The sequence below is a fragment of the Drosophila subpulchrella genome, chromosome 2L, assembly GCF_014743375.2.
Source record: "Drosophila subpulchrella strain 33 F10 #4 breed RU33 chromosome 2L, RU_Dsub_v1.1 Primary Assembly, whole genome shotgun sequence".
NCBI lineage: Eukaryota > Metazoa > Arthropoda > Insecta > Diptera > Drosophilidae > Drosophila > Drosophila subpulchrella.
Window position 1 is genome coordinate 3,949,667 of NC_050610.1, and position 27,804 is coordinate 3,977,470.

At 41.7% G+C, this 27,804-nt stretch overlaps 1 protein-coding gene across 5 annotated transcripts; it reads right to left on the reverse strand.

Annotated features, from left to right (window-relative positions):
• Nucleotides 1-1,036: 1,036 nt before the first annotated feature.
• On the reverse strand, nucleotides 1,037-18,689 carry LOC119547740 (homeotic protein spalt-major). Of its 5 annotated transcripts, none has more exons than XM_037854735.1 (8): nucleotides 9,802-10,078; nucleotides 9,674-9,693; nucleotides 6,315-8,973; nucleotides 5,387-5,547; nucleotides 2,593-2,845; nucleotides 2,297-2,529; nucleotides 2,022-2,219; nucleotides 1,196-1,555 (listed from the first exon to the last, which is right to left on the reverse strand). In XM_037854735.1, the coding sequence occupies exons 3-8, from the start codon at nucleotides 8,902-8,904 to the stop codon at nucleotides 1,196-1,198; spliced, it is 3,795 nt and encodes a 1,264-aa protein (XP_037710663.1). In that variant the 5' UTR covers nucleotides 8,905-8,973; nucleotides 9,674-9,693; nucleotides 9,802-10,078. The 5 variants fall into 5 exon arrangements, with proteins under 5 accessions (XP_037710664.1, XP_037710663.1, XP_037710659.1 ...); XM_037854731.1 differs by having other exon boundaries at nucleotides 9,674-9,755; XM_037854732.1 differs by lacking the exons at nucleotides 9,674-9,693; nucleotides 9,802-10,078 and adding an exon at nucleotides 17,868-18,689.
• Nucleotides 18,690-27,804: the final 9,115 nt, after the last annotated feature.

Genomic DNA, 27,804 nt, shown 5'->3' on the forward strand with positions numbered 1-27,804 from the left:
TTTTTCAACTCAGATGGGAAAGTCATATTTTTCTCTGTGTACTTATAATATTATACCTTTTGAAATTATGTACAACATCTTAGTTCGGAAGCAGTAATGCCGCATTTTACGATAAATCACTTTGATATTTAAATCTTCCCCCAATTGATGTTCCCCCTCAGTCAATTATTTCATGGGGTATTTATTTCTCGCCCTGTGCCCCACGAGTGTCCCACTTTCCCGGGAACTTAGGAACCCGGTCCGAGTGCATCGGGTCGTGTCTATTGTTTTGGCAGACAACGCCTGTCATATTTGGCGAACATTTATAATTCGTGGCGACATCAAGTTGTTGCGGTCTAGAAATTATTATTTGTTGCATTGTCGTCGCGGGAAGAGACGCTGCAAAGATGACAAGGGAATAATTAAAAGTTCTGCGACTACGCGATCTGCGAGACACAAAGACCACTTCGACCAAAATTTGTCTGGGCAAATGAATCAAAAAGAAAACATCTGCTGGGAGTGGAAAGTGTCCCAAGGCGAGGGCGTCTTCCCGAAGGCACTGGGAATGGGATGATGAATGGGCTGCGCGTGGCATGTGGCACGATCGAAGGAGGCGCACTTACCAAAGCTGCCAATTTGCATGAATTTATTGAATCCATCGAAAATGCGATCCTCGATCCCCATATCCTCGATGCCGAGCGGAATGCTTTCCACTTCCCGGAAAAGAAACGACACAACATTTTTTCTTTGCAATTTCGCACGCCGGCTTTATTTTTGATCATTCTTGTCGCGATTTTTTTCGGTTTTTCGATTTCAATTTTTTATATGCAACTACCACAGTTTACATTACGTGTATTTATCGGTATATGTATTTAAATATATCTAGGTATAGCCATAAAATTAGTTAAGTTCTGACCTCGCAGCCTGCCTGATCCGGTCGAAGAGACTCCTCCAGCCAAGTTCGTTCCTCGATCCGCTATTTTTACAACTTACCGGCTAAACTTAATGCATTTAAATGCCTTGAAGATCGCTATCAATTAACCATACTATATATATGTATAGACACAAAGGATATATTCGTATATATGTGTGTGGGGGGGTGTTTGAGTTTGTGTCGGTGCTAGTTGAAGCTTAGCGTAGGGTAATGCTCAAGATATGTACTCCACAAAAACCATGTGTGTTCCAAGACTAAGATCTCATCATCGACTCCTCTCAGTTACTTCTCCGCGTCTCTGGACTCAGACTCCTCGTTGTCCCCTCCGTGGGTCTCCGCCTCTGCTTCCTGCTGATCCTCCTGCTCGCTAAAGCCGCCCATGCCCTCGTTTTGATTGTTCTCCACCTTGATGCGACTCAGTGGATGCCATATGTTGCCGGACCCCTCTTCCTCCCGCAGGGAAGGACTCTGAGCCGGCTCTGGTGTGGGTGACTTGCTGCTGCTCCTCCGCTCCAGGCCATAGGGATGCTGGGCCAGGAAGCCCGGAAAGCCCAGGAGTCCGGGCGGATACGGATACTTCCCGCCGTTGGCGAAGGGCGGAGGGGGTATGTTGGGAAAGGCGCCGGGACTCAGTTCACCAGGCTGACAAATATTCAGAAATGGGGGAGAAAAAAAAGGCACCGGTTAGATAGGTTACCATACCCAGATAACATAAGATCCCAGATAATACAACTTATAATCAGGGTGCATTTCATAAGGCCCAGTGACATATGACAAGCCGTATTTATAGACATCACTCAAACATTGAAACTATAATACCTTGGAACTATACCTAGAATATTATTATTCTGAAAACATGTAATTTTACTAATTCGGAATGCACATTACAAGTTTTTAGAATCTTTGGGGCGTTATGACACTTCTAAAAGTTTCAGAAGATCCGCGGCCACGATGACACTTTTTAGATGGGCTTTATGACACTTTTAAAAATGCCAAAAAGCCCCTGACGTTATTACCCTGGACGTTATGTAACGCACCCTTATAATCAATCTTGCTAAAGGAGTTAAATGATGTTAAAAAATCCCCCAAGAAATCCCAATTTACTAACCTTTGGCGGCAATCCGTTAAAAAAGGGTGGCAGGTAGGGAAAGAAGAGCTCCGGTCTTCGCTGCATGAACTCCTGTTCGGCACTCGATCCTGGGTGACCTTGTCCCGAGTTTGGACCAGGACGCATGGGTAGCTCCAAGGACATGCGACGACCTCGCCGCGAAGTCGGGTTCGTCCACATGTGAGTGCCCATATGCACCTGAAAAATGGTTTAATCGCAGGGGAACTCCGGTGAGTAAAAAGCTGAAAAGATATTGATCCCCTGGTGGTAGGTACCTTGAGATTCCCCTTGGTGGTGAAGGCCTTCTGGCACACATTGCACTGGAAGGGCTTGTCGCCCGTGTGGGTGCGCATGTGGATCTGGAGAGCGGAACTCGAGCTGAAGTTCCTGCGGCAGACGTGGCAGAAGTGCTTGTTATTCACCGGGGGATCCAAACTAGAGGTCGGAGGTCCTGCGGACATCAAAGCCTGCTGAAAGTCGAGGGGACTGGCAGGAAAGCGATGGGCATCTGATGGAAAGACACACTTAGGATTCTGGAAAGAAGCTTACAAGGTACTAGGGAATCACTTACGGAGCTGCATCTTCATCAGGGACTGCTCTGCATCACCGGATTCCTGGGGATAGTTCGAGCCAGCTCCACTGCCAGATCCTTCTCCAGCCGAAGCACCCTCCTCCACCATCAACTGCTCCTGGTCGGGATCTTCCTTGATGGACGTCGCCGGGGGATTCTCAGAGGGAAAGGGCAGGGCGGATGGCTCCGGCAACTTATCACCCGATGACGACGACGGCGGCTTCTTTGCAAACAGATTTGGATTGAGAGTGAGCTGAAATGCGATGAGATACAAAGTTACAGGGCGAGATACTTTCGCGACGGGCGCTAATTTCTGCGCATTTTCAGTTAAATGTGCCGTTAATCCCGCTGCAGCAGACTCGCGCCTCTTAATAATCTTATTTTCGCGAGCCGAGAGAGAGCCAAAAACATAATTTACAATTTTTCTATGCCGCGTGTATCGCGTGTAATAATGCCAACTAATTATCTCGCGCAGACGATGCCGCCGGGTCTCATATTTTTATGGCAAAACAATTGTTCGCCGAAAGGGGGATTCTGGGCGAGGGGCTGGGGATGTGGCAGAAACTACGTGGTGGATGGTGTCCCCAGCAGACGCGACGAACAAAAGATTAAATAATTTTGCATAAAGCGTAGCATAATTTATTTGCATTGAATGCATCGCACACACCGTCACCGATCCGGCACAGGCTCCTCTATATCTCTACAATACCCTGCAGCCCTTTATCACCCCGAAAGGCCCCCCGAAACATCACCCCGATCCAGAGCGAAAACATACCAGACGGAGTCGTAAATTTCGCATCATCATAATGCATTCTCGTAATTACTTAAGATTTTTGAATCATTTAGAAATTTCAAGCCCAAAAGATGATGCCGATCCCCAGGCCCACCTCCTATCTGCATCTCCCACTCCTCCCAGACCATACCATCCCCATCCGATCCGATGTTCGTCTGCTCTAGATCATCAACAATGTGCTAAGCGAGCAAAACGGAACGTGGCCGGTCCTCAACCAAAGAAGTACAAATGCTGTCTGTCGCTCCACTGGCGTTGGGGAAAAGGGGGAAAGGGGATCGCAGCAGCGACTTGCTGATTACCAACTGAAAATGTTATGACACTTACACTGCACTCGCATTGCAACCAAAATAAATAAGGCAAAAGGAGCGGATCTAGGAAGCTAGGGGATAACAAAATATGTACTTCATAAGTCCATAATAAATCTGTAACATATCTCTTTACAAGAAGTTAATAAAAACATTTTATTTACACTGCACTTGCATTAAAAGCAAATTATAATAAATAAAGTCTGGGGTCTAAAAAAATAGATTACTTGTAACAGAAAACCCGAAACAAATCTAAAAAAGGAAGGGTTAATACGAGTATACAACTTTAACATAAGCATAAAAAAAGTTTAAGAAAGTTTAATATTACCCAATAAAAAACGATTTAAAGTGACCTAAGAACTAAATACTCATTTTAAAAAATATTTGATTTTTAATTTATTTTAATTATAAACCAAATTATAGCGTAGAATTCCCGCCACTAGATCAAGTTAATAACCGCCCCTCGAATTCCGTCCCTGTGCCGAGACATTTGCTTTCAATTTTGGAAATACTCCAAGAATGTAAGCCATAATGAACGATGTCATTAGTCATAGAGCGACAATGCCGCACTGCGTGCCCCGGCCAGAAATAAATATTAATACTCGCATTTGTACTTAAATTATGGGCAGCCACAGCAGAACCACTCCATCTGAGAATCTGGGCAGCGAACGCACTTTAATAAATAATTGGCATTGTTGGGCGATGTAATCCGGGCACTTAAAGCTCTCTCCTCTGCAGATGAACTTGGGAGCCCGGGAGCCTGGGGTCTGGGTCTGGGCTTCCATTTGCAGCCCCAACTTGGCCGGGTTGAGGCCGCAAAGCGGAACGCCAACAATTAAGGCGAAGCTATGCAAGTTGGCCACAATTTCTTCATAATAAGGCCCAGCCAGTGACGAGGCGAACACGCCGGGCAATTAATAATGTGCTCATAATTTGTATGGTCGCGGCCAAAACGGGCTGTGCTCCATCCATATTTGGCCAAATCAAGCCAACCCCAGGAGCGGGCTGAACCCGTGAACATTTTAATTAATCATGACCAAGGCAGGCCCGAAGAATCGATTCGAACTCTCTATCGCCGCCAGGTGGCACTAGTTCTCAAAGCGAGAGTTGAGGTGGGATTAGGCTGGCTGGATGTGATGTAAGTGCTCCCATATTGGGGCAGGGAATGCTGCTCAATGGTCAACGATGGAAGTGATTAGTGGATTGCATTGGAAAGGGAAAACTGTATGCGCAATATAGGAAAAGCTTGAGTGTGCAACAACGCGAATTCTTCAGCATTTTTCTTATTTTTAACAATTTAGCGGTCTTAATAAACTATTCAATGAGATAAGAACGCGAATTCTTCAGGATTTATCAAGGGTTTAATTTTTGTAGTACCCAAAATACATTTCTCAATATTGGGGCAGAGAATGCTGCTCAATGGTCAACTATGGAAGTGATTAGTGGATTGCATTGGAAAGGGAAAACTGAATGCGCAATATAGGAAAGGCTTGAGTGTGCAACAACGCGAATTCTTTAGCATTTTTTCTATTTTTAATAATTTAGCGGTCTCAATAAACTATTCAGTGAGATAAGAACGCGAATTCTTCAGGATTTATCAAGGGTTTAATTTTTGTAATGCCCAAAATACATTTCTCAATAAAATTTGAACGCGAATTCTTTATGATTTTTTAAGGATTGAATGTTTAACACTTACCTTGGCACCGTACGGCGATCCAGCTTCACTGCTGTGGGGGCGGAGGGCGTGGCCCGTCGCCGGTTCTTTGGCATGTTCGCTCTGCAGATGGCTCTCCAGGGCGGCCAGGCTGGGCAGCATCTTGAAGCAGAGATTGCACACATTGGGGGGCGGGTGCAGACCTGCGGATGGGGGCGGGATGCAGACAAAGAGATACTCGCGAGGTCAGTGGGGGACACATAATTCCCGCCACGTGCTGCCGAATGTCGCTCGCCGCGATCGCAGATATAATAAATATCCATCCGCGTAAAAGGTTGTGACATAATGAGGCGACAGATCGCTGCTCGATCGCTTGCGCCTCTGCGCCTCGATTCGGGAATGCGCCAATGTTTATAAATAAATTGCGGAATTTGGCATAGGCATATCAGACATGGATTGGGATGGAGCTGGGTGGAGTGGTGCGAAGTGCTCTGCGGATGCTTTGTCTCGGTCCAATTGAGTTATGTCGCGCCCAGATCGCAGATTTATCGCACTTCCACTCCGCGTTGCTTGCCAAACGCTGACGGGGTCAAAGGTGGCAGACAAAGAGGCTTTGTCATCTCGCATCCGAAAGCGGACGGAGAAGAAAGTTAATGTCAAGTGTGGCGACGCACAGATACGGGTTTATTTATATATCTTTGGACTTGACTGTATAGAACTACAAGGCAATTGGATTGAATGGGGCGTCCATGAAAAGTGTTCCTATTTTAATTGCCAGAACATATAATGGAAGCTTTACATAGCATTTTATCAATCAAAAGGATACTTTCAAACAGACAAAGGTGGTTAAAAATGTATTCTAAGAGCTATAAAAAAAATGTTTTCTAATGAAAAAATACTTTTGGTTATTGAATTCCCCTTAAAATATGCAGGCGACTGTCTTAAAACTAATCTTAAATTATAGGCTTACCCATAAATCCAAGTGGACCGAAGGGCAGCAGGGGAAATTTGGCGTGAGCGTGACCTAGAGCGTGCATTTCCTCGCGGGCAGCGGCCATGAGCAGGAGATTTGGGGGCATGGGCATTCCGAGCATGGGAAGACCACCACCGCCCGATCCTCCACCCACAGCTCCATTCGCTAGCCCAGATCCGAAGATGCGCCCGGTGGCTGATGAGGGCGAGGAGAGATCCATGGCGGGCATCTCCCCACTCTCGCTGCGTCCTCCGGCCAGATCGGGATTGGAATGAGATCTCTCATCGGAGCCATCGTTGGGAACCCTTCGCTCCCGTTCCCGCTCCTTCTCCCTATCCCTCTCCCTTTCCAGGGGATGGGGCGTGGCTGTGGCTGCACTCGAGTTGTCCCTGGAGTCATCGGTGCTGTCCATGGTCATGAACTCATCGAAGTCACCGCCCTGCGAGGACTCAGACCTCTGACCCGAGTGGTCCGAAATGGTGGTGGAGAAGTCCAAGGTGTCCGAGGTGCCCAGCGACTTATTAGAGTTCTGATCTTCGATGCCCAGCCGTTCAGCCTCGCCAGGATTTGTTGGGGGAACTCCCTGGCCACCGCTGCCATCGTCCATGGTGTGGATGCGAATGTGCTGCTGCAGGATGATGCCGTTGGAGAACTTCTGGTGGCACACGGGACACTTGAACTGGCTCCTCATCGGCGGCTTGATCTTGTGTATGCTCATGTGGGCCTTCAGGTTTCCCTTGGTGGCGAAGGCCCTGCCGCAGATCTTGCAGCGAAAGGGACGCTCGCCAGTGTGGGTGCGGATGTGCATCTGCAGGGAACTGCGGCAGGACATGACCTTCTGGCAGAAGATGCACTGGTTCGGGTCGGTCAGCTTGTTCTCGATGTTGTCCACCAGCTGCTGCAGCTTCGAGGTCTCCGACGTCTTGTCGATCTCGATGAGGTCCTCCCACGACTTGTCGATGATGCGCTCCATTTGGGCGAGCGAGTACTCCGCCGGCTGAGACTCTCGGCTGGAGGAAGAGCGTCTCACCAGCTTGGCTATGTGCAAGTGCTCGGCCAGATCCCGTTCCCGGTCCTCCTGAGGAGGACTGCCAGCACTGCTGGTCTGTCGCTTCCGGACAGAACCATTTCGTCGCGATGGGGTCACCACCGGTTTGGATGCCTCTTTTTCAGGCTTCTCCGGTGGCGGCTGTTGAACCTCTGGCTTGACCTCCTTGGGAGTCTTGACTCGCTCCACGGGAGAGTGGGACTTCTCCTTCTCCTTTACCACTGGCTTGCTAAGATCCTCTGCCTGCTGAACTGGAATCGGAACCTCCTGCCTGACATCCTCTGGCTCCTCCACCTGCTGCTGAACTTGCTCCTGACCCGATGGAGGCCCCGGGGGCACAAAAGGCAGGCGAATGGGATACTGATCGGCCTGCGCTTGACCCTGACCCGAGTGCCCCACGTTGGGCGCCACTCCCGGTGGCAGCAGCATTGGTGGAAAGATCTGCGTGTGCCGCTGGTAGTGCACCTTCAGGTTGCCCTTCGTGGTGAACTTACTGCCGCAGACATTGCAAACGAATGGACGTTCGCCGGTGTGCGACCTCAGATGGATCTGCAGGGCCGAGTAGCTGCCGAAGATTTTCCCGCAGTACTTGCAGCGGTGCTTGAAGATCTCGCCGCGACTCTGAGCCTCCTTGGAGGCGTACTCCGAGTACTCCTCCTGCATCTGGGCGGCGTGTAGACTCTGGGAAGCGGAGTCCAGGACCTCCTCCGTTCGCCGCTGCAGCATCTCCAGGCAGTTGGGCTCGTTAGCGGCTGGGGGCTCGTGGTTGGTGATGATGCTCGAGGCCAGGCTCGAGCTGATGTCGCACATCATGGGTTGGTAGCCCTCCGGCTCCGCCTTCCTCTCCTCAGTCGCCCTCTTGTCAGTCTTTGAACTCTCCTCCCGTCGCGGCTCCACCTCCTGATCCTGCTCCAGCTCCTGATCCTGCTCCTCTTCCTCCTCCTTCAGGCCATTGGCTGGCTGCTTCTTGGGCTCCGGCTCGTCCTCCTCCTCGTCGCTCTGGGATTGCCTGCCCAGGGCGACTGCCTCGGCCCTTTTCAATTGACTTTGCAGGTGCTGAATGAGCTGCAGCTGCATCAGATGCTGCCGCTGCACATTGAAGATGGTGGACTGCACCATTGCCAGGTCGGCGGACTGGTGGTTGCCGGCCATCGCCGAGGCCGCGAACTGGGCCACCGCCACTTTGGTATGTTGTAGGGCCTCCAGCGAGACGTGACCGCTGCCTGGCAGGGACTCCCGACCGCTGGACGAGATCAGCGAGAGGTCCAGGGCCTCGTTGCTGTTCTCCAGATCCCCGTGATCCTCGCCGTGCTCCTCGGCCACTTCCCTCTCCGTATCGGATTCCGGAACCGCTTCCGTTTCCATTTGCGGCTCGGTGCCATTGTTGTTGCTATCCGCATCCAGTTCCTTGGCCAGCAGGGCGTCCCTATCCCTGTCTCTCTCCCTATCGCGATCCCTGTCCCTTTCCCGCTCCCCGCTGCCGCTCCTGGTGCCGCCAGTCCCACGGTAATTGATGCGGTTGCGAAATATTGAACACATTATCCTCTCGATCGGAAGCGCTCACCTCCTGATCCCAATTGCCGCTGAAGTCTGCTCATGGACTGCACCCTGGCAACGAAAGGGGAGAAGATATAGGGAAAATCTTGTGAGAAACGCACATTTTCCGATTTTCCCGCCAGCAACACTGGTCAGCATATACAAATGTTTGTGATTTTCGGTTGGAGAAAGATCAAAAAAAGTTAAGTAAATTAATTTTTAAGAAGTATTTATTAAATAGTATTGACATAGATAATGTACTTAGGACACCACTTCAAAAGTTAGATATATAATACTTATAATAACTATATAATTTGAGACACATTCCTTAACAAATGATTCCAGGGAAAATTACCCACTTCGAAATCAAGTTGCGCAGTGTTATTTAGCAAGATATTATATATGCATATGGACGGATCCGTCACGTAAGGGGTGCCCGGTCAGGCTTTATGATAAATTTTTGAATATATGAATAGCGGCGTGTCGCAATTTTAGACGTTGAATAAATGAACCGGGCGCATATGGTTAGTCGCGTATAACTTAATAGCAGCCTGCGATCTGGACTCGCGGCTGGAGCGAGAATTTGGATATTACGGAGTTGGCGTGGACTCTTGACCGGGTTGGAGGAACCCAAAAGAGTTTTGCATCAGCCATTCGCGTAAGAGTGGGTAATTTATTGATTTATTACACGGAATCACTCAGCATAACTTTCAGCCTACCCAGATGATTGAGTTTGTGTGTCGAATCTGTCGAATTATTCCACCTAATTTACCTGACGCCGGCAGATATCGGCTACCGAGATATAACCATGGTAAAAATAATCCGTTCAGCGACATCAAAGAGGGTCAGATATACTGGAAAGTCGCAAGGCGAATGTTTTATCTAGAATATATACCTTACCTCGAAACATGGCAGAAGGATACTCTTGATAACCTTAATACATTGCACTACGCAGATTTAATGATTCTTTTGACTTTTGTAATCTCGTTTTGAAACTGGGGAAGTCCAGAGACAGCCGGGTATTGGATTGCCGCCTGATATAGAATCGTTTTCCTGCGAGGAGGATGGCACAGCGAACTCCCAAATACAACCAGTTATTCATGAACCTTCCTGTGGTCGGCATTATGGATCGAACTTGACTATGAATTTGTACACATTTAATCGGACATCAGATGGTATATGAATGGCCAACTTGGGGGAGTTTCCGACGAGGGTTGCCCAATCCCAACTAAAGTGTTCGATGTACGCGCCGCATAAATTTCGGAGCAAATCGATTTCAACATAATTCCACACCGTTTCTGAGTTACACTTTCAACAGGGCCACAAATTCTCGATTTCCCCGATTCTCCGGAGCCCCGAAGCCCCGAAAATAAGGCTTGCACGGCTATCCCATCCGCATTACGGCCGATTGCTTTATGATTATTTCCCGGCAATTAACAGAATTTATTGGCGAAGGTAAACACTCGCCAGATACAGATACCGATGAAGATACAGCTACAATAGGGTCCGTACTCGGATGCGTGGCTATATCGATTCGACGCACTCGAAATCATCGGCGCACACACATCGACTCCACTATTTCTATCAATGCCGATGGGCTCATTGGAAATCAATTTGTTTAATGCAGGGGAAGTGGGGATTTTGGGAGACTAAGACGAGGTGGAGTTGGCCCCCAAAGAACCAAAGTCTGGGCCTTGGCGAAAGTGTTAACCGAAACTAAAGTGAGCCGGGCCACAACTTATTCCACTTGAGCTGATTTCTTGAGCGATTTACGCACAGCCAAAAACATAAAACTTCCGCAATTGCCTCGGCAACCTCTATTGGAGCTTTAAGAAGTTGCAAGAGTCTGCGGTGGGATTCCATCAAAAAAGTTTCAAGCCTTCATTTCCTTTGTCACTCCACGGAAAAGCCCAGGAAAAACGTGGAATAGCCAAAGTTTCCTGTCAGCAGGTGGTCCTAGACTCTCGAAAGGAACTCTAAATCTTTCGGATCTCTCAGGCACGGTCTTTCTTGTAAAGTCCGGAATCAACACGGCGTCAATCATTCGGCCAAATCGTGAATTATAGTTGAGTATATATGCTGCTTCAGCGGATATTGATCAAAATTCATTGCAATTCGCTTGATTGATTGATGGCACAGTACATATATCCGGGGCCAATTGGCTGCTCTGTTTTAGGAGCCATCGAATGAATGAACCCGAATCCAACGTAAACAGACACTTTGGAAGTCTATCGGAGGGGGCGAACGGGAAATGGAATGCGAGATCTTGATTGAAGTCTGTTGTTTCAACCGTCGATCGAACACGAACGACTGCCAGTCCATCCACGGACATCACTTTATGGGATCGGGGATTTTCGGGGCAGCCAGCGCCAATTCTGACAGTCTGACGGAAATTACAGAAAATTGATGTATATTTATATATTTCGAAAAAATTATTATCCACGAATTATTGGTTCCTTAATGTAGTTTACATAATACTAAGTGCAACTTGAAAAAAAAAAATTTAAAGGTGTTAAGCAACTTTATAAGATTTATAAATAAGCTATTAAGATATGTATATTATATATATTTTGACTTGTCCAATGATTTTGTTAAAAAACGTTTACAAAGAGTAATAGTAAGAATCTATTAAAGTACTACAAACTTCTGATATTCTCCGTTAAAAAACCCAAAAATAATATAAACCTGGATTCTATGCTCTTAACTTAAAATGATCCTTATATTTTAAGAAAAATAATGTATCGTTTAAGGGAATATATATATTTTTATTTACATCTTCAACAAAAATGAATAACATTCTTTGATTCTAAGCATACGTATCTAAACATACGTATAAGGTATCCTTAAGATATCATCATTTTTCAATAAATGTATATTCTAATGTGATAGCTTTAATTTAAAAACACATTCCGGTGTTTCCCACAGAAGCATGATTCATGTGAGCGGATTGTGTGATAAATAGCCACTCCAGTTTCACCTGACACATGCCGGGTTTATAGAAAAACTCCAGCAAGGTGAACCTGAACCCCACGCTTTTTTCCTCCCACTGAATTGACTTTCCAAAAAAGCCAGAGAAAATATGGGAAATAAAAACGGTTGAAGAAGCAGGGCAAAAAAAGTGGGAAATTGTTTGAGGCAAATTTATGAGCTTCGCTTAAGCAAGGCAACTGCGTCTGGTTAACGCTCCCCGATGTGCTCGGTATAAAGTCGTACATATACAGTGGTCGGCATAAGTATTTTGACAAAATAAAAGTTAAGTATACTCATAACTTGAATTTACTTCTTGTAAACTATAGGCATCAATGGAAAGGTAATTTCAATGCCGTTTGAATGATACAATACATTTCTTTACCCATTCAGTACTTATTGAAAAGGACGAATTTGTGTAAATCAACTTTGAAATTTTTAAAAATAACTTTTTTCCTCGTCTTGAAAACTTAAATTTTTTGATGCAAAAAGTTTCTTCAAACAAAAATAATAGTAACTGCAAAAAGAATTTTTCAAAAATCATTTTTCTTATATTTTTTATGAATTTTTGAAAATGCTTAAAAACAGGCATTTGAGCCATATTTTTGTCTTTTTCATACAAATTTTTTCCGACATTGTCACCTTCAAAAAATCATAAAAAATATAAGCAAAATGATATTTGAAAAATTCTTTTTGCAGTTACTATTATTTTTGTTTGAAGAAACTTTTTGCATCAAAAAATTTAAGTTTTCAAGACGAGGAAAAAAGTTTTTTTTAAAAATTTCAAAGTTGATTTACACAAATTCGTCCTTTTCAATAAGTACTGAATGGGTAAAGAAATGTATTGTATCATTCAAACGGCATTGAAATTACCTTTCCATTGATGCCTATAGTTTACAAGAAGTAAATTCAAGTTATGAGTATACTTAACTTTTATTTTGTCAAAATACATATGCCGACCAGTGTATATATTTGCGGTACAGTGAGGGGTCGGGGGACTTAAGGCCACTTCAGCATTGACCATTTTGCATGAAAGCCTCTCGCTTCCCAAGCGAAAATATGTCCGAGCCACAGGGGCAGCCAATAACAACAACGAACCCGGGGCAATTCAAGTTCCCAGTCACCAGTTACCAGTTCAGAATTCCCATTTCCAGGGGTCCCCTTACAAAATGTCTGCAAATTTATTAAGCTGAAAAAATTTTATGAGTTGAATTGGTATAATTTTCATATAATTTTTGAGAAAGAAGCGAAATGGAACGCCGCCAGACGGCGGAGACGGTCAATTCAACCAGTTGAGCCCAGCGGGGGGTTAAGCGCCACACACACACCTCTGTATTCAAGATGGGTGAGTGTGAGTGCGTATCTGTGTGGGGGAATGCAAATGACTGAGTGTGGAGGAGCAGAAGGGCGGGCAGAAGGGTCTGGAAATGAATGAATGGGCTGGGAAGCAGGCAAGTTCAGATACCCAAACGCATACAGGCACACAGCCCACTCACACTCAGAGGCCCCAGCTCACACAGATACTGCACACAGACGGGGGAGTCCGATTAAAAAAGCCTTGTAGATGAATTTGTATTGTTTTGCATTTGCTTTTGGGGCGCTACTTTGTTTTGGCCTCCGCTTTCGCCGCTCGTTTCTTCTGCTTCCTTGCCATTTCGTTTTTGTTTGAGAGGAATAATACGGGGTTGTTGGTGGAGTTGTTAAGCTGCCATTGCAAACAATTAAAATCATAAGAGACGCACATAAATTATTCATGGCTTAATCTAAAGTGGACAATCTATGCAAAGTACCAGGGCACTCACACAGGCGCACATGTGTGTATGTGTGCACGTTGGACACTTGTTTGTCCCCCTGCCACGCCCCTCCCACCGCCCACACGTGAATGGCCATTTTTGATATTTTGCCATCCCTCGTCTCGCCCTCTTTTCGTTTTAATTACTCATAAACGAAGGAAATAATTGCATTCAAGTAGCCACATTCTGTTTCTACCTTGTTTTGCTGGCTCTGCTTCCATTTTTGGCAATTAAGAAGGACAACGAAGCGGGGCAGATTTGGTTTCCGAATTCTTGAACTTCATTTTTAGTTTTGCAGGAAATGGCAGTTAAACGAAGCAGTTTTCGGGTTGTTTTGTTACTTTTTGGTTCCTTAAGGTTTTTAGGGAGGTTTAGGGATTTTTAGTATTTTAAAAACTGGAATGCTTTTGTGTTTTTTAAGGAACATTCTTTTATCAACATGTCTTACTTTATTTTTAGATAAGCTAGATTATATTTTATTGAATTGTGAACTCATTTGAATTGTTTTACTTTATTTCTAGATAATCTTGATTATCTTTTTTTGATTCCGGAACTCCAATTAACGTTATTTAATACCAAAATGCATTCTTTTTAACATTTAAATCGGCTGTGTACATATCTATTAAATATTATTTTTAGAGAACAGTCTTATTTTTAAATCTAAATCTAAGTTCAAAAAATATTGTAAAGTGCCACGGAGAAACAATCAAAAGTTAAAGATATTAAAAAAGGATTTGAACATAAAAAAATAACTCGTTTTATACAAATTCTCTTTTTTTTATACTTTAAAAGTTTTATTTTACTTTTGCAAATGTTTTGGCACTATTGCTTCATGTTCTCTGTGACCGTATGAACTTCGACTTTAAATGTATATGATTTGTTTGGTGTCTACAGTTTAATAAATATATAAATACATTTTAAGATGTCAAACCGAATAGAAAAGATTAATATACTTAAAATACAGAGTTTTTGTATTATTTTATTAAGCAATTGGGATCTAACATTAATTACTGGGCTATAATTTTGTCTGAATTTTTTTAAATTCTTTGTATAATGGGCTCAAAATCAAAAAGCTTTTATCGTATTGAATCACATTATTAATTGAGTCTATACATTTTCCAGCTAATTTTATTTATAATTAGTAATTCCGCCGCAAAACGTGTAGATCCGGAATAAAATCAATTTTAGTAAATCGATTTCGTTATTAATTCAGTCGAATTTTTTCGTTATTCATTTCCGTAATTTAGCACAACCTGGCCAAGCCGAATTTTGTTTTGATGAATATGAATTGAATTTGGTTTATTACCCCGACAGAAAACAATAAAAAGGCAATTCTAACAGTGTTAGAATGGAATTCAACTAATAAACAGCGAAAAAGCCATAAAAATTCAATTTATGCGGCTTATTGAATTAGCGAGCGGAATTAAATTGAAAATTCACAAATGCAGAAATGCATGATATAGCTGCATATTTTTGAAGGCCCGCAGATCTAAAATCCGGGGAGTGCGGGGTGCAGATGGATTGATATATAGACAGATAGATTCGCATGCGAGGATGGTCGCTGTGTCAGATTCAATGGCCCACATTACAGAATCACGCTGCGAATAATAAAAACATTTTCGCCAAATATTCGCATTCAAAAGCTACAAAATATGCCGCTAACCATGGTGGAGGGGTGATGGGGGGAAGGGCTATCTGATAGATACATTTTTATATAGCGTCTATGGCCGCACATTTCTGTCATAACACAAAATAAATATTTCATCCGCCCCGTGTCCGCTTGGCTAGCTGGTTTTTAGTATTCCTCGCTGCCGTTGTATTTATTATTAAAATGAAAATAAATTTTATATCAAATATATAATCCAAAGGGGTAAAGGGGGTGGGTGAAAAGCCAAATGGTGGGCGAGAAAAATGAGAGATAGACTCTGGCTAAAGCGCTTCGAATTTTTACAAATGAATTTATCGCCAGGCCAACGAGGAGGGAGCAAAAAATAGACGCTGAAATGAAATCGCGCGACTCATAAATTAATTAAAACAATAAAACAATAAATGCACGAGGGCTGTTCAAGGAGAATTTCGTCGGCCCATATGTATCTATGTATCTTTGTATCTTTGTATCTGGCTTGGCTTGGCAGAGTGCATGATTGTGAATTATTTATTGCTTCAATTGTGGCTGTATTGAAACTGCTCTAACATCTCCGCACAAGACTGAATTTCCCCATCAATCGCTGCATCTGTGACACACTGACTTGACACCTGTCATCTTTTCGTTTAACCCTAGATGGCCAATGTCGGCGAGAGTCTTTCTCCTCCCACCGAAAGCCATGTTCCTCCCTATCCGAATGTTAATTTTCTTCTTGACATGTTCTTGATGCTGTTCCATTGGCTTGGGATATTGTTCGACTTGCTCATGTTGTTGTCATTGCATAACAAGCACACACCCGAGCACACATCCCATGTCATATCCTTGGGCAGAGACGAGGAACAACGACCTCTTGCCCCCCTTGACCCCGCCCACCGGCCACCTTTGGGGCACAAAGATGTTGTATTTATGTTAACTTTGACATAAGCCCAACATGCAACTTTCGGGCTGCTCCGTTGCAGTTGCATGTCCTCGCATAAAGTGTCAAAGTTAAATAATCTAGGCAACGGCAGTCAGGGGAGGGGGTCAAGGGAAGAGGCGGAGGTGCATATAGAAAAGTAGCCCCGAGCTCTATTTCGATCTAGTGCAATATGTATTCTCCAATTTGTAGGTTACTCAGATGCCAAGAGTGTTTGTACACACACACATCTTTCAAAGTCATGGCACTTGTGTGCGTCAAGAGGAGTCAACATCCATCAGGATAATATATTTTATGTACTATATATGTACATTGTACAATCTAGATAAATAATGTTTGCTTTACCCCAAGTTGCTTTTGATTTGTTCTGAGCAAGCGACACATATGCTATCCAATCATCAGTACAGATGTAAGATGTGAAAATACTTTATAGACTAATGTATTTAACAGTAATGATAGAAAATTATTAGCTTTGATTATTTTGCGAATCATTTTTAAACCCTTTGTACTCATTAGTTTAAAACTCAGTGATTAATACGCATTAAGTTCATATTTTCAATACGGGTCTGATGATTTAGTAACACCGTTCTGAAACGTGTCATATTAAAAACTTAGATCTCAATATCTACCTAAATTTTTTGAATGAAATGTATATGTAGCGAGACTATGGCGAAACTACAGTTTTCAAAGGCATTCAAAATCCAAAGTTAAAGAACTAATAAGGAGTTAGAGCTGAAACCTGTAACTACTATCATGAAAATATACCCATTTCTTATAGAATTTTGCCTTATAAAAACTCATCTCACACATCTTTCAAATTAAAGTTTCCTTACACTCAGTTGCACATAAAGCAAATCGAAGGGAAAGCAAAACCAAGTCGGATTTCTCTACACAAAGGGGTTGAAACCTGTCACAGTTCTTTCACAAAATCACCAGAATAATTCAAGACCTTATGCGCACTATTTCCCTTCAATTTTATTACTTCAATTTCCTTTCCGTTACACTACACCATTAATATAATACATTCCTTGGGGAGATGTCCTAGTTTGGAATTAACTGAATTAATTTTAATAGATTAAAGTTGAAGTGGGTTTTAAGCGTCGTGTTATAAATGTTCTCCAACTACTTTATCTTTTCCAATTTTAAATTCAGGAACCGTAAGTCTTTGCAACGGTCCGGTCCGTAAGATATGTATTTATATTTTCACTGCTTAGATATTTTAATGAAGGTTGCTTTAACTTTAAGTTTCTGAAATTCATACAATTATGAACATTTTAATTGTAGACAGATTTCGATTAAGAACTATGAGTCTTGGCGGTATACTTTTTATGATATAAGGAATTAGAATTTAGAATTCTTGTTTTCAAGAATACCAATATTTATATTAGGTTTAGCTATCTTTGAACCGCATTTAAAGCCACTTAAATTAAACTTATTCACCTTTACAAAATAGTGCAGCCACAAGTTATTTGAAATATAAAAATAAATTTAAGTTGTTTTCAGAAACTAGAATCTTTGTGATATTGGTTCATTTACTTCACTAATTACAACTCAGGAAATAACCGTTTATAAATAAAGTAAATTGAAACTAAAATATAATTTAAATAATACTTATGTAAAGATTAGTAAAAATATAAAAACTCACTTGATTTCTGCTCCTTTTTCTCCTCCTCGCACTTAGTATCCTTTGGTAAGCATCGTTCTATGAAGTTGAGTATCTTGCGGATGCCGTCGGAAAAGCAGTGTTAGTTTTTTGCACAGGATATAGTTGGTTCCGAAATCGAGTTTATTGCACATTATCCCCCTCTCGCCGTCCCCCTCCCTCTCTGCAGCCCTCTCTTTCCCTCCTTCCTTGGGCTTTGTTTGTTTTATGTATTTGTTTTGCTGTTTTTGGCAAGTTACTTTTTACTTTTGCGGCTTGTGATGTAGATTTTATGATTAATTAAACACGCGCGACCGCTCGGCCCACACACACACACTCGCACGCATGCCCCCGCCCCCCGCACGCACACCACGGCGCGTCCGTGTGCGCATATATATGTGTAGATGCGTATATATATATGCGTAGCAGCGGAGGCGGCGGTAATAAAAACGCACTGCGGTACCGTTAGACCCCAAGTGGTATTTGCAATCTTTGGGATTCAGTTCTGGATGGTACTGGTTAACTGGGGTTCTGGGCTCTGGGTTCTGAGTTCTGGGAAAGGCGCTCTCGACTGGCAGGCTGCTTTTTGGCTCGCCGACTGAAACTATGGCCAAGAATCGAAATCGGGAATCGAATCGAATTCTCGGGCTGGAAACGAGTGCGAAACGAGAATCTCGAAAACCGAGGCGAGGCGAGGCGAGTTGAGTGGTGGCGAAAACGAGTGTCCTTTTTGGCGACTGCGTTGGCGAGTGGCGCCCCCGCGCGGCCGGAGAGCAAATGGCAGATGGCGATGGCGACTGAGGCAGCGACGTCCTGCGAGCCGGAGCGTCGACGGCGCTCTATGGAATCGCAATCGGGGGAAAAACAGGAGTTGCCCACCGTGGCCGCCAAAATTCGCAGCAGCGAAAGCTTCTCTGCCGCCCGCTCTCTCTCTCTCTCTCTCGCGGGCTCTCCTCTCCACTCTCTCTCCGCCTCTGTTAGCGGCTAACAGCTGGGGAAGTGGCGTATAAGACTGCAGTTCGAATGTTAGGCCAGCGCTAACAGGGCTGTTGGTGTGGCACCCCTATAGCTGTGCTCCTCTAACCTCGCGCTCTCCCCCTCTCAGAGGAGAGAGCGCAGAAAAAACACACATAAAAGTAATCCAACGAAACGTCTTCGTTTTTTATGAACGTGCGCAGCGGATCGGCAAATAAATAAAAACGCATATATAGCAAATTATGACAACTTTAGGCGGAGCAACGTCGACGCAGGCCCTTATTTTTTGTCTTGCTTTTTTCTCTTTTTTCGAGACTCTCCCGTTGGCTCGGCATCCCAATCATATTTTTCCTTTATGTGCTCGCCGCTCCTTTTATTTATCCATATTTCCCTTATGTCAGCTGCCGCCGCTCCTCCGCTCCACCGCATCTTCTTCTTCCTCGAGGGCGTCTTGGCCGCCGATTGTCCTTTTTTTGCAGCGGGGATTTCGGATTGGCCGGCGATTTGCCGACGGGAAATCACGTTGGAGCAGATTTCACTGGCTTGGGATAATTTTGGGTTTAATCTGAGGTGGAAAACGATTTACAATGAAGAATTTTAATCTTATAGGCAAAACTTATGGTATAATATTATATTGTTGGTTTCTATAACATAAGTCTCTAATAAGTTGTATCCACATTGAAAACGTAAAGTATATTATCTTAAACTTGACATTTTGGGTATAGTTGGTTGGTGATTAGTTTAAAAAACATTGCATCGATTTAAAGTGGCATACATTCTAAGGTTACTGTTTTTATGAAGCATATCGATTATAAAAGAAATAATAGTTTAAGAATTAAAACGATCTTAACATTTTAAGTCAAAAAAAACATCAAAACTTTTGTTTTATATATATTATAAAAATTTTTAAAGTTTAAGAAAAAAAAAACATTTCAACATTTCAAGTTAAAAAACATAAAAACTTTTGTATTTTAGTATATTATAATAAATTGTGAAGTTTCCCTGTGAATACTTATTATTTTCTGCGAGCATTTGGGACTGTCATCAGTATTATAAACCAAATTTTATTAATATAATTTGAATTATTTTTAATATAATACAAAAATTAGAGAGATTCAAGTTATAAGGTAAAATAAATAAGTAAATGTTCATGGTTGAGGGACTTTATTTTGAACAAAATAAAATTAATCCTTATCAGAACCGAAATTTAAATCAAGTTCCATAGATGGTAATCGAGACTTAAAGCCAACAACAATTATGAGCCATTTCCGTAGGATAAAGAGAACCTTTATGCGCCCTCCACTCCCAAAACCCTCCGAAAATATTCCCTAGTTCGCATGAATTATGCATTTGCGTTTGTCACACGATTGCTGTACATTTCATTCAATTCGATTCGATTGGATTTGATTTGATTTCAGCTCGGTTCATTTCGATTGAGTGCATCACGTACTGCTTGCACATACTACATTATATGTATCTAGAAATCTGCATGGTATCTACATGGCAACCCTAAAAACTCACCGTGGAAGGGGTAACAGCTGCCACTTATGATTTACTAGAAAACCATTTCACTGGCAACAAAAATTTCAAAATGGTTGTTATAAAAAATGAATTGAAAAATGAAAACGAAATGAAACCGAATAAAATGATCAAACAAAGAGCTCACGCAAAGCAAACAAAGATGCGTCCTGTTTTCACAACCCCCGTGACCATCCCTACTTAGAAATTCAGATCCTGCCCACCTATACAAACGTGTATGATGATATCAAATAATAACTAACCCTCTCCCTTGATCCCTCTTATCGCGCTTGGCAAATTAGCAGACTGTACATGGAATTTGAAATTATATACCCAATTCTAATGCATTTTTTAATAAAAAGTGAGTAAGATAGGTAAATTCAGGAAAAAGATGGCAGCATCATCCTTAGACACAAAGTCTATGGAATCGCCCCCACACACAATCATCCATCACAAAAGAAAACCCCCAGAAAAACGAAACCGATCCCATTTGATCTTCGTTTGGAAGATCTTTTCTTGTTTTAATAATCATGGCGGTGTACCCTTTTACCTCTCACTCCAACAACTGCAACAGAGCGAGACAACAAGTGGCATTTCTATGCAAATCATTCCAAAACTCGTTTTCTATCCAACAATTTTTGATGACGCCGATTTGTCTCCCGATCATAAAAATCGTTAACGAAAACAGAAAAGTTTACGAGAAAACTCATAGAAAGATACATATAGAGAGGGAGAGGAAAACAAATCAAAGCATTTTCCCGACCAGAACATAATTAAATTTTGGAATAAATTATTACTACACATTTTGAGCAGCAAATGCGACAAATCTTCGCTTGACCCTCACCTCAAGACCGAAACCCCGAGGACCATCTTTTATAATTTTCGGTTTCCTCATTTTTCCTCCCATTTGCGATAAGAAAACGTGAGAAGGTTAGGAAAGGTTATGGGAGAAGTCGGTGGGATCTGAGAAGAAAGCAGGTTTCGTTTCTTTTTACATAGCATTTTTTGTGGGAAATAATATTTTATTCGAGACCAAACTTATGGGAATTTGGCAATAAGAAGTGTATTATAATAATATAATTTAGGCTAGATTTTTTTTAAGGGAATACAGATTTTAATCCGTAAAATGTGTTTTATAAGGAGTATTTATTCTCATAGCAGTTAACCATAAATACGAGTAGAAAGATATATATTTTTTCGGTCACGTCTAATTGCCCTACTCATTAGGCACTCGGCCCAAAGTTCAGTTCTAATTCCCAACTCTTACCCATCTCGACCATCAATAAAATGTAAAATGCACGTCGCTCGTTTGATCAAGATCGTTTGCTGGGTCTTCAATATATTATATCTCACGTGTGGCGGGAAATGAAATAAAATAAATTGAAATTGAAATTAAAGCTGGAAAAGTTCTCTATTTTATTTTTCCCATTTGCCGTAAAATTAAGTACTTACCAGTACCGAAGGTTCTTTCTGTCTGCGTGTGGGTTAAATGGTTTTTTGATATGTTCCGAGTGATTTACGTTAACGATGACACTCTTAGGGGAATCGATACATACAAAGGGTTTGGGTTTTCTAAGGTCTTTCTTTAAACTGAAGTTCTCTTTTCTTCTCAATCGGTTTAGTACTTTCAAATATTTTCAGTGTTTAGTTTAATTTGGAAAGGTTTACATTTAATTTAAGCTGTAGATAACAATCGTTGTATTTTTAAATGTTCGATTAGTTTGTTATATTTATCTATATTTTGCACGTTATTTTTATCCCTGGCAAAAATATTGATAATATTTTTAAGCTGATAGAAAATACAAGAACTGTTACAGGCTTACTTTAAATTAGAATTCTAGTTTCTGGTCACTTGGTGTTTGTATTTCTGCCGTTTGCAGTTGTTATATTTCCATTTCTTGCTTTCCTTGAATTTAGCTTATTTTCAATAGCCTGGTTTAAGTTTATTAAAAATACATAACCTTTCTTACTGCCCATCTTTCTTAGATTTCCCATTTAAATGACATTAAATTTTCCCGAAAAACACAGAGACAAGCCCCGAAAACTGGCAAGGCATTTAAGAGTTGACCTTGTCTCGGGCTGATTGTGGGCGGGCGGGATTCTGGCTCCGGCTCTTTGGGCCATTTACCCGATTGCGTTTAATCGATTTCTTTGTAAACTGGAAACCAATGTCAACAGCCTCGCACAGATAAACTCACACAAATAAACAAATTCACTGGCAAATTCTGGCAAAAAGGAGCCGACGAAATTTGCTCCTTTCGAGCGAGAAAACATTTACACACTTAAACGAAGCAAAAGAATTCCTTGTGGGGCGGCATAAAATCTATATCGCAAGGAAAACTAAGAGATTGTAGTGCAAAGAGCGAGGGAGAGCGAAAGGATACGGACCCAGGACAGGACTTCCTCCTCCCCGCCCCCCAGGGCGACTTTTCGCTTAGGTAAATACTCGAAAGCAGTTTGTTTGTGCGAGGAAGAGCGGCAAAATGTATCTGCTGGATACATATCGACATACCAGACTGTTAGACTGCCTTGTTTGGTTTGGCGCCCATTTTAAAGTGCCTCCATCGATTTTTTCACTCAACTCGGCCACTTTGACTCATAACTCAACTTTTGCGGCTGCCATTGGCAATTAACACGCCCACTCCGCCGCCCCGCGAACCATCATCGTTCCGAATACTTAATGGCAAATTTATGTGGCGCTGCATTCCCTCCTAATGAAAATGGAATTCATAAAATAAAGCAGCATAAAGTATTTTAGGGGGACATAATAGTATGGACTTGACTCGTGGCAGCCACATGTTCAATCGGAGCAGATCGCTAAAGTCCCGCCCCGAATGGGGGTCGGAATCCAAGTGCCCAGCAGATGTCGGGGAACTTCTTGAATTGGCTGAGGAATTTCCAGCTCACATAAATTATATGAATCATATTTTAAAATCTGTTGAGCAAATATGTTGAGATGATCGAGGGCTTCACTGAATTCTTTGCCAAGAACTGTGGCAAAGGGGGTAAAACTAATATTTCAATTTAAAGGCATTCTATTCATTTAAATTAAGGTTGTTAAAAATACTGTGGCTAATGTTCTGATCAATTTATAAGTTTTACGGATTCCAGACTATTTATGTTTCACTCATTAAAAAACGTTTGATATCCAAATTTATTATATTCAATATTCATATTTTCCGGTATAATTAACATTCATTGCTGTTTTTATTAATTGTAAACAAGAAATTGGTATATAATCTGAAAAATCTCTGCTTACAACGATGAAAATTTTAAATTTAACAATTGTATTTAATTCAGCCGTTTTGAACTTATACTTGACAAAATAAATGCAAAAACCGCTAACGTAAATATGGTTAGCATGGTAACTAATATTTTCTACCTTGGCTAAAATGTTTTCCCTTAGATCCTAAATCATTTCATGTAAGGGTTTTGTATTAATTATTTTTTGGATTGATTTCAATATGCAAGTTTATGTTTTATTTCAATAAATTAGTTACTTTAAGGAAAATATACGAAAAACGATTTTCTAATTTAATTTAACTTAAAGGAAGTTCTTATAATTTGAGATTTTTATGAATGATGATGAATTATAAAAAATTAATATATGTTATATATTTAAATATATGCTGTTCAGTTCCGTTAAAATAGATAACTTTTTATAAAATGTTGTTACTTTAAAACTTGACCCAACAAATGTATCTTTAAGTCACATCTGCGGCTGCTTTAAATGTATCATTACACAAACCTTTCGCCTGCGTCCAATGAAAATTTAATGACAATTGTTGCATTTAAATGTTGGCCCATTTAGCCGGCTCCTTCAGACCTTCAGCAGCACCCAGACCCTTCGGCCACGCCCCTGCCCGTATCCCACCGCCCCCAAAACTGAGAGTCAGGGCCCCGACAAAATCGATAAGGTCCAAAATAGACATGTCTGTTCTGCTTCTGCTCTGGGTTTTGGGTCCTGGTTTTCTGGTGTCGCTTCCTTCTTTTTGTTGCCATTGCTGGCGACGTCAACAAGATATATTAGCTGGTTTCATTATGAGGGGGATTCCCCGTTCATTTCAGGATGCGTCGAAGAGTGACGAAAGAGTCCGGGCCCCATTCCTCCTCCTCCCGTTCATCCTTTTGCCAGAGATGTCCTTGCCTTCGCAAATGCTGTTGCTGCTGGGTGACTGTGGGTCCTGCACTGAAAGGAAAGGGGTATATTATGCCTTATAATCTGAATTAAAAATATATAGGCAATTTTAGCAAACAAATTTTACCACTAGCGCATTTTTAAATACAAATATAGTTGAATATTCTTGGATATTTGGGGCTAATCCAGCGAAATATAAAAAGTAGATCCCCAAAAAATTGAGAAATTTAGCATTTAACTATAGAACTATTTGATGTCTTTTTTGTAAGAATAGTCCCCAAAAAATGCTAATCCTAACACAATAACTAATATATTAAATCTTGTATACATTTATTGCTAAGTAAGTAATTTTTGTTGATTAATGGGTAGAGAAAATATTATACGTCCGATAGAACTGACTATTAAAAAATGAAAAAATTGGAAAACTCAATATTTTTTTCGTGTGTACTTCCCGTTCATCTAGGCCCTGCACATGTGTGTGTCTCTGCCTTCTCTGTCGCACTCTTGGCAGTCATCTCTGTCTGTCTGCGACAGTTTCCGGCGGCTTCTAAGCGAGAGTCCTTGCCAATTGCTCTGCCCTCAGTGGAAGCGCCCGCCGAAAAAAACTTTGTCCGTCCACGCCCCCATGTCTGTCCACCGCCCCCTCCCCCTGACCCCCCACACCCCATACCCCTCCCCTTAACCCCTGGCACCCCCTTAACTCTGTCTGGGTCTGGCTTTTTTGTCGCCATCGTCTCGCAGTTTCACTTTTTGCCAGCTGCTTTTTCCCCAACGCCCGTTCAAATTTCCATTGCGTATGGGTGTAAATGTCTTACATAGTAACGAATATACATATATCTGGATTCATGTATATCCGAGTATGTACATCCGTTTGGGAGTGAACGAGATGGGCAGACAACTGAAACCGAGAGCAGCAAATTGAAAAAACCCACCAAAAAAAGGAAAAACTGCGGGCATTTTTATGTTAATCAGGTCAATGGCACGTTGGAGTCCCCACACCCCTTCAAAGCGAAAATTGGGCCACTAGTAGCGTCCTCTATTCCACAAAAACAACAGCAGCAACAAGCTTTATTTTTGGTTGCGATGTCAAACAAGGTCTCTAACAAATTGTTTAGCTTTTGTTTAGCATTTGTTGCTTCTCTACAAAGTAGTCTTTTTTCAACTGTGACAAATTTAAAAAAAGAGTTGAGCAAATCGAGGGGTTTGAGAACTGAGGGGTGATTGAGTTAAGTTCGAAATGGAGTAGAGATCCTAACTCTTTCCCTATAGAACTGATCTCGACATTTTGTTGTGCTCTCGAGCGAGATATTTGTTTAGGCGGAACGAACAAATACAAACATACAGATACACGGGCCATCCCTGGATCCATTGTTATCGGTGATCCTGTTATGATTCCATTTCATATCCATCCTGCAGGAACTTCCCTTTTTGTCATTTCCGCCTCTCATCTGGTGCTGTGACAATTTCGAAATAAATTCCACGCTATAAGTTGGTTTTTCATTTCGGATTATAAGAAGATTATGAATGTTTCCGCAAAAGAAATAATTCCTTGCGTAATTCGCTGTCACATGAAGAGGGAACTATTGTGATTGTCAAGTTAGAAACATTGAAGATTAGGGGTCCATTTTTTTGTGAGATCTATCCAGTTTATAATAATACAGTTTTTGAAATAATAATATGAAAAATAAGATATAAAGATAAATTTTTCTGTCCCTTATCTCTTATAATTATATTTTTAACAATATGCTTCCATGCTTCATAAGTTTAATTAAAATAAGTTGAAGTAAATTGTACTTTACATGCAAAATTGAGATATACATAATTTAACTTATGGAAATTATCCAGATTTCCTTTGTGGATTTGAATTCTCCATGAATCTCGTATAACTAGCAGATTTAATGATCCATTCAGTGGCGAAATCCGAGCCAAAACTTTTCACCCCCAACTCATCAAAATCGGCGACTGACAAGGACGAGAGACTTCCATTCTTTCCTCCTTCCATTTTCGGGTTTTCGAAGCGTAAAAGCTTTTTTCTGCCAGGCATGCAAATTTTATTACGCACGCACACACTCGTTCGTACATACATATAATGCCCACATCGTCGGGGAAGTCCATAATTATGTATTTATGCAAATTTCCGGTGGAGCGAGGCGCAGAAGTGACGCCGCCATATTGTCGCATCATTTACCATTTACGAAATTGTTTAATTCAATTAAATAATTATGCATATGTTTTGCCGACACGCATGACACCCTGCAACCTGCACCCTCGCGTTAAAAAAGCGACCCACCCTCTGCAGCACCCCCAAAAAACGCCTCGAATTACCAGCGACAATAAACTTTGCATGAGCCTTGTGACAATAAGGAGAAAGTGGGTGAGTGGGTGGTGGGAAGGTCAGGAGGCGGGGTGGAGTGTGCCAAAGTCTTAAGCCTGCTTCAAGGAACGTGGCCCGTAAGCTAATTCATAGGCAGCTGCAGGGAAACTCGGTAAAATATCCGGAAAGACACTAAAAAATAAATATTTCTTTATGTTTTGAAATTTAGGATTTTAATTAAGATAAGATTAAAGAGTATAAAGTAAAAACCCATTTTTTTATTTTTTAAGTGGGAAAGAACTATACAATTTGCATTAAATAAAAAAATATTTGGCTTTATTTTTCTTCAGTGCATCATAAAGAGCGCAATTCATTTGCTTAATGCAGGGACTCAAGGGAATGGGATAGCCATTCGTTCATATGGATCTTTATGCGCGGATTTAGCTTAAAACTTTTATTGAGTCAATGTTATAAGCGTAAGTGAAATTACCTACACCGTATCACTGTGAACGGAAGTCCACGTAGTGACGAAGCGCAATAGGAGAGTGAACAAATGAAGATCTACTCTGACGGTTCGATCATAACAAGTGATACAACAATAGAAAGGTACTGCAAAAACTAAAATGATTACATAGAAAGCCTTTAAAAAAATACGACGCTTCGTTCAAAAGTTATAAACAAAACAAAATTTTGAAGAAATTTGAAAATGATAACTGTATTTGTCAGTTTGTACCAAAACGTTGGTTTAGGGTCCTGAAAACATTTAAATAGTGTTAAAAAGTTTGGAAACCCCCGCAAGTTTAGCGATAATATCTGAAAAATAGCCAAACTCAAAACGCCTATTTCTAAACTATTGAAGCAAGAGATTGTTTGTCAAATACTCTACTACTGATGATCTGATTTGTTTAAATCAGTGTAGCCTTGAGATTCCTCAATTGTTGACATATAACAAATGGTCCTAAATAGTCTGGTTTCTTTCATTGTGAAATTTATTC